This window comes from Vanellus vanellus, assembly GCF_965231255.1.
Source record: "Vanellus vanellus genome assembly, chromosome: 2".
Classification (NCBI taxonomy): Eukaryota; Metazoa; Chordata; class Aves; order Charadriiformes; family Charadriidae; genus Vanellus; species Vanellus vanellus.
The window spans coordinates 34,955,010-34,960,942 of NC_138906.1; the positions used below are offsets into that span (position 1 = coordinate 34,955,010).

Genomic DNA, 5,933 nt, shown 5'->3' on the forward strand with positions numbered 1-5,933 from the left:
TGCAACATGAAATGCATCTAGATACTTTATCTGTCCTCTTTGCATACTGTGTTCATTGGTTTACACCGCAACTGCATTTTTAAGTTCTAGTGTTATTTTCAGAACCAGTGGCTCATATAAGAATGTTGCTACTGTTCTGTATTGCTGCTGCAAAATTTCCAGTGATCCATCAAAAATCAGGATCCATAATGCAGGACCCAGACTGTGATTTGTATTTGAAACTACAATGTAACATTTTCTTTCTGCTTTTCTCTAGTCTTTAACACAAGTATGGAAAAACCTTGGATCTTGAACAAATTCCAATGTTTTGTTATCGAACCAAGAAGAGAAAACCAATAATTTTTTGATTATCTGTTACAGACATGTTTACATTATGAATCTCTCAAGGTAAGACTCTGTGTGCTGTAGACTTCTAATTTTATTCAGTGACGTGAGCAAGAAAAGAATACGAAAAGATATATAACCATGCTGTGGAAAGCACAGTTGTATAGACATCATAGAGAAATAGTGCTAAGAAGTGAATACTGAATTGCACTTTTCATTATCCTAAAAGAATTTGTCTTCATCGTTTTGCTTGAGACAGTGGTAACAGTAAAATGCATCTGGGTCATGTGAACAGTTGTTGATTTTGGGACATTGTTCATTCTTAGTTCCTTTCTTCATTTTATTTTTAGAAAAAAAAAAAAACAAAAACACACACAAAAAATCAACCCAAAACCATCTGAAGAGGTGAAATACCCCAGTTTCTAGAGAGGATCCAGCTGTGTTAACTATCCAACTGCCTCTTGGAAAAAAAGCGTTCTGACAACTGGAGAGCAGATGCAATGTGTGGAGTCAGGGAGGTCAACAAAAACAAGTGGAAAAAGAAACCAAGGAAACAAGTGAAAAGAGAAAGAATATTAGAGTATTCATGCAGGATATTAGATCACTTATGATAATATTAAAGGGAACTGAATGAGAAAAAGAAGACTCACTACAGGAGCTGACAAAAAACATGGGAGAAGAAATCAAAGAGATATTAGGGTGGGATTTAGATCTTAGCAATACTAGCCTGACTCCAGGTTATGTCTTGACTGCACTAATATCATGACAATTTTATGTAGTGGAGATAAAAGCTGTCCTGCGAAGTCGTGTAGAACCACTGTCCTGGATGGGACATCTGCTCGCAGGCTGAAGGCAGGCTGGGCTGGCCCTGAACAGACTGGTTTCTGCCCGTCTCATGCAAAACCAGGGAGAAATCCAGGTCTTTGCCCGGCAGCAGCGAGGGGAAAATGCCAGCAGCAGGGAGAGTCGGGGGGGGGGGGGGGGGGGCGGGGGGGGGGAGCGGGAGGGCAGAGACACACATCAGGAAGGGCCGGAGAGGTTTCGAGGGGAGACCCCCGGGCCTTTGCCTCTCTACCAGCCCGGCTACAGTCATCCTCCCCGCCCCCCACCTCCCCCCCCGATCTAGTAATGCCGCGAGGCATTACTAGAAAATGCTAAAAAAAAAAAAAAAAAACCAACAAAAAACCCAAACCAAAAAAAGAAACGATTCCCAAGTGGACCCCGTCCCCTCCGGCTTTTCAGCATTTATTTATTTATTTATTTATTTATTTTCTTTCTTCTTGCAGCAATGAAACATATAGAGGTGGAGCTAAATAAAAAAAAAAAAATCCAGCGAAGGAGAAAAGGGCTCTCTCTGCTTGACCTCCCCAGAATCACAGCCCACAAGTTTGCTCTCTCAGACGGGCGCAGACGGCTTCCCAGGCCGTCCCCGAGGTTGCCCGGGGAGGCTGCGGGCCAGTCCGGCCGGTCACCGCGCCTCACCCCCGCCGCGCCGCCCCGCACCGTCCCGCACTGCACCGCCCCGCACCGCGCCGGGCCGGGGCGGGCAGTGCCGGGCCCTCCTCCGCCACGTCCTGCTCGGTGAGAGCGACGGCGCTGGCTGCCCACACGCAAGGACACAACCGGTCCCGGCAAGAAAATCGTGACAACAAACGGTTGCGTCCAGATGTTCCGCTTTACTGGCCCCGTGACACACGGCATGGACTTGGCAGGCTGGATTTCAAAGAAATGGGAGTTGTTGTTTATTTAAAAAAAAAAAAAAAAAGAGCAGAAAGTGCTAGGTTAAAATGCACACGCCGAGATTTTCCTGGTCCCTGGCAGGCAGCTGGGCAGGCAACTGGCTCCGCTGGAAACCCACTCTGCAAACTGGACCGGCTCTGCTGCCCCGGCCGGACCTTTCTCGAAAGCAACAAATTGCAGAATTTTAAAGCAAGTAGGAGACGCAACACCAATCAAAGGGCCCCAGACCTTCCTCTTTTTTCTTTTTTTTCCTTCTCTTTACAAAAATTATATATATTAGCAATTCTACACATACTGAACTTCTCCATCCCTCCCCCCGCCCCCAACGCACACTTCCCCAAACACTCCTCATTTTGCATCCCACACCTAACACGGTCCCGGCTGCGGTGGGAGAAGCCAAGGCAGGAGCACGGCTCTACGTCCCGAAGAGGGAGATGCCCGGGGCCACCCGCTCGGTGCCGCGGGTGGTATCCGGCCCCCAGCCCCGTCCCACCGGGCCCCGGCACTCCCTAGCTCGCCTCCTGCCTGCTGCAGCCGTCCAGGAGCTCAGTCATGAAGGAGATGTACACGATGGCCAGGCGCAATGTCTCTATCCGGGAGAGCCTCTTCTCGTAGGCGAAGGTGGGCACCTTCTTCCTCAGCTGATCAAACGCCTCGTTGAGGTTGAACATCCTCTTCCTCTCCCGTATGTTGGCAGCCTGGCGCTGGGCGTAGGTGATAACCCTCTTTCTCCTGGGTCTGTCCAGGAGGGAAGAGCTGCGCATCCTCTCCTCTTCATCCTCCTCCTCCTCGTCTTCGGGATCTCCATCTCCGAAGGCAGCCAGGGGCAGCCCCCGGGCCATCCCCTCCCGGAGCGACAGGGCTCTGTCCCCAAAGGGCGGCCCGGAGGTGACCTCGCAGAGCCCCAGGCTCGGCCCGGCCCGGGGGGGGGCCTGAGGGGCGCCCAGGGAGAGGTCGGCCACGAAATCCAGCACGGAGGCGCCCAGCAGCCCCTCCGGGCAGGGCACTTGCGGGGCTCTGCCGTGCAGCTCATCCAGCAGCCCCGGGCGCTGGTGGGCTGGGAAGAGGCTGGCTGACATCTTACTTCAGAGAGGGTTTAATCTGGTCCCCCCATCCCCAGCCCCAGCGGCGTTAATATTTATAACCCCCCGGATAACAGGATTAGCAGGACTAGAAAGAGCGGCTGTAAAATTTCTCGCCGTGATGCTGATGAGAGGAGACAGGCAGCCCCCTCGGGGACGCGTGGATGCTCCCGAGAGAGGAGTCCCCGGCGAGTCAATCCCGTCACAGCGATCAAGGACAGTTCCTTCTTGGCAAAACCCTCCGCTCTTACCTGCTGAGCACTTTTGTCTCTTCTTACACACCCGCAACCAAACGATTTTCAGCCTCTTTAAAGCCCGCAGCCGCAGAGCCGGGTCTCCACTGGGCTTGTTTTCCTGCTTTCTGTCGGGATCTCTGAACCCTGAGAGCCAGCCTGACAATTGATGTCAGGCAAGTGCATGTATGCTTTTAATGATGTCTTGAAGAGGGGACCTGCACGCAGAGGGTCACCGGGGAATGTTTACCCTGTATCCCAGCGCAATGGGAGCTGAATGACAGGACCTCCATTAGCCTAAGTAAGCATTGTAGGGGACCCGGTATCGCATTCCCAGTAGTAACTGTTGGAATCGCCTCTCCATTCCCCCTAAATCCCCTTCAACTAGAGTTCAAACATCTTTCCAGCGTGGCGGTAAAAGCCTGCTTCGTAAAGCTCATTTCGGTCCAGGCAATCTCAAAGCACTTGCTTTGAAACTCCTTCCTCCTGCCCATGGAGACGAGGATAAGCTGGTCCCAGTCGGGGCAGCGGTTCCTCTTGCACCTTTTCTAGGAGCCGTCCCGGTCACCGGCGGCGCACAGAGGAATCAACCGGACTGCAGGCACTGATAACGCTGGATACATTGATAACGCTGGATACATTGATAACGCTGGATACACAGCCCAAAATACCGTGAAACGCGCATAAACACATCCGTACACCCGACACCGCTGAGTACCTTTCTTTGATCAAGGTTTCCTTGGGGACAGGACCTTGGGGATTGTTTTGCTTTTTGCCTTGGGAGGCTGGAAGAGGTTGAGGGGTTGTGTCCTCACCCTCCCACACCACAGCCGGTCTCTTAAGCAAACAGCCTGGCCCTGGCAGTCCCTTGGCAGCGTCGGACCCACCCGGGTTGAATGGGATCGATTTTCTTTGGGCACACGGCTCGGTCGGGAGCGGCTGGTCATCGCTCTCGCGCTGCCTGCCCAAAGCCTGGTCTTCGCCTTTATCATGCGTTGTTGTCACCCTCGCTTTGGGGCTAATTAGTCTCTAATTTCTAAGGGGATCTCGAAACCCAGCAGATCAAAGGAGGACGGGGGGTGGGGGAAATAGCGGCCGAAGCATCCCGCTCCCCCCAAATCCTTCCTGTTTGCCTACAGGACCGCAAATATTTCCTACCGCGGACCGGGATGTGCCGGCATTTATACAACAACGTGAGAGAACAGCGCATCCCTTTTTTCCTGGGAAAGATGTCGCGGGAAAGACACTTCTCTCAGCTCGTTCCCCCCCCCAGCCCCGCCCCCGCCGGGCTCCGCGGGCTGTCAGGGGCGGGGGGCGGGCAGGGCGCTGCCTGCGCGGTTCGGCGCGGAGAGGCGCGGAGGGCGGGGGGTGCGGAAGGTGAGCGGGAGCGGAGCTACGTTGGACAGCTCCGGAGCGGCCGCGGCGGCACGGCGGGTACCCGGGGCGGGAGGGGGGCTTCCCTCGCCATCCTTCCTCCGGGCCGACAACCGACACCTCCCCATCCTGTCGCCCCGCCACCATCGCCACTTGCCGCGGCAGCGATCGGCGGCGTTGTGTCCGCTTTAACGATTTAATGGCATGCCTAAGGCTAAATAAAGAGCAAATAGCGGGGAGGCTGCTTTTATTCCTAACGGCGCTAAGAGGTTTCTTAGCGAACAGGGGGAGGGGGGCTCAGAAACGTGCTTATTTATGACAAATACCGTTCATTAAAACACCTGGTGAAAGAACTAATATGGCAAAGAGGAGGTGTAAAGCGTCTGTTAAGAGAAGTACAGACTAGAGAGCATCCAAAAGTAACAGTAAGTAGAAGAGCTATAAATGTTGAGTGTTACATACAAAAGCTCGGTGGAGGAAAGATCAGATAAATATTTATGATCAATCCGCAAAGGAATGTAATCTGTTTGAGCTCCTTTTAGGTGAGGTGGCAAGTATTTCGTTTAAAGACGTGGAGGTATAAATTAAGGACAAATGTAAGCAAAGATGTGTCACCACAGGGTGCAAAGTTGTCGGAGAAATACAAATACTTCAGATAATGAAACAAATGAATGGAGAAATGTGAAATCGTCAGCTCTGTGTCAATCTTAACACGAATTTCCCGTCGTGTGGGAAACCGGCAGTTAGAAGAGGATCAAGCAGCCCTTCACCACGGTCTCTTCAGAAAGAAACTTTTGCTCACGTCTCTAGTTTCAGATTTTTGCTGGACACAAACTACAAAGACAACCGGAACCAAAAGTGTTTTATATTGCGAGAACGAAAAGGGAGAAGGTTGTTGAGTCAGTGTTGGACCACAAAGGGATATAACATAAAACATAAAAGATTAAGGCAGAGTGTGCCTGTCAATGAATCCTTAAAGGAAGCGCTAAAGCCAGGACTAAGCCAGAACTGCGGGGTCCTAGCAGAAAATGAAGACTTGTAGCCAAGGTGAATCCTCCTGTCAAACAGATTTTTTTTTTTTATTGCTGTTTTGTTTCCTCTTTTTTCCTGTTATTCAGGCTAAAATATTGAATTTTCTCTTATATTAACTGTTTTAAATTATGTAGAATAAGCTCAATGA

General features: G+C 51.3%; 1 protein-coding gene across 1 annotated transcript; it reads right to left on the minus strand.

Annotated features, from left to right (window-relative positions):
* Positions 1-2,573: 2,573 nt before the first annotated feature.
* FERD3L (Fer3 like bHLH transcription factor) lies at positions 2,574-3,143 on the minus strand (the record flags this gene model as incomplete). Its single annotated transcript, XM_082479583.1, has 1 exon — positions 2,574-3,143. The coding sequence occupies one exon, from the start codon at positions 3,141-3,143 to the stop codon at positions 2,574-2,576; it is 570 nt and encodes a 189-aa protein (XP_082335709.1).
* Positions 3,144-5,933: the final 2,790 nt, after the last annotated feature.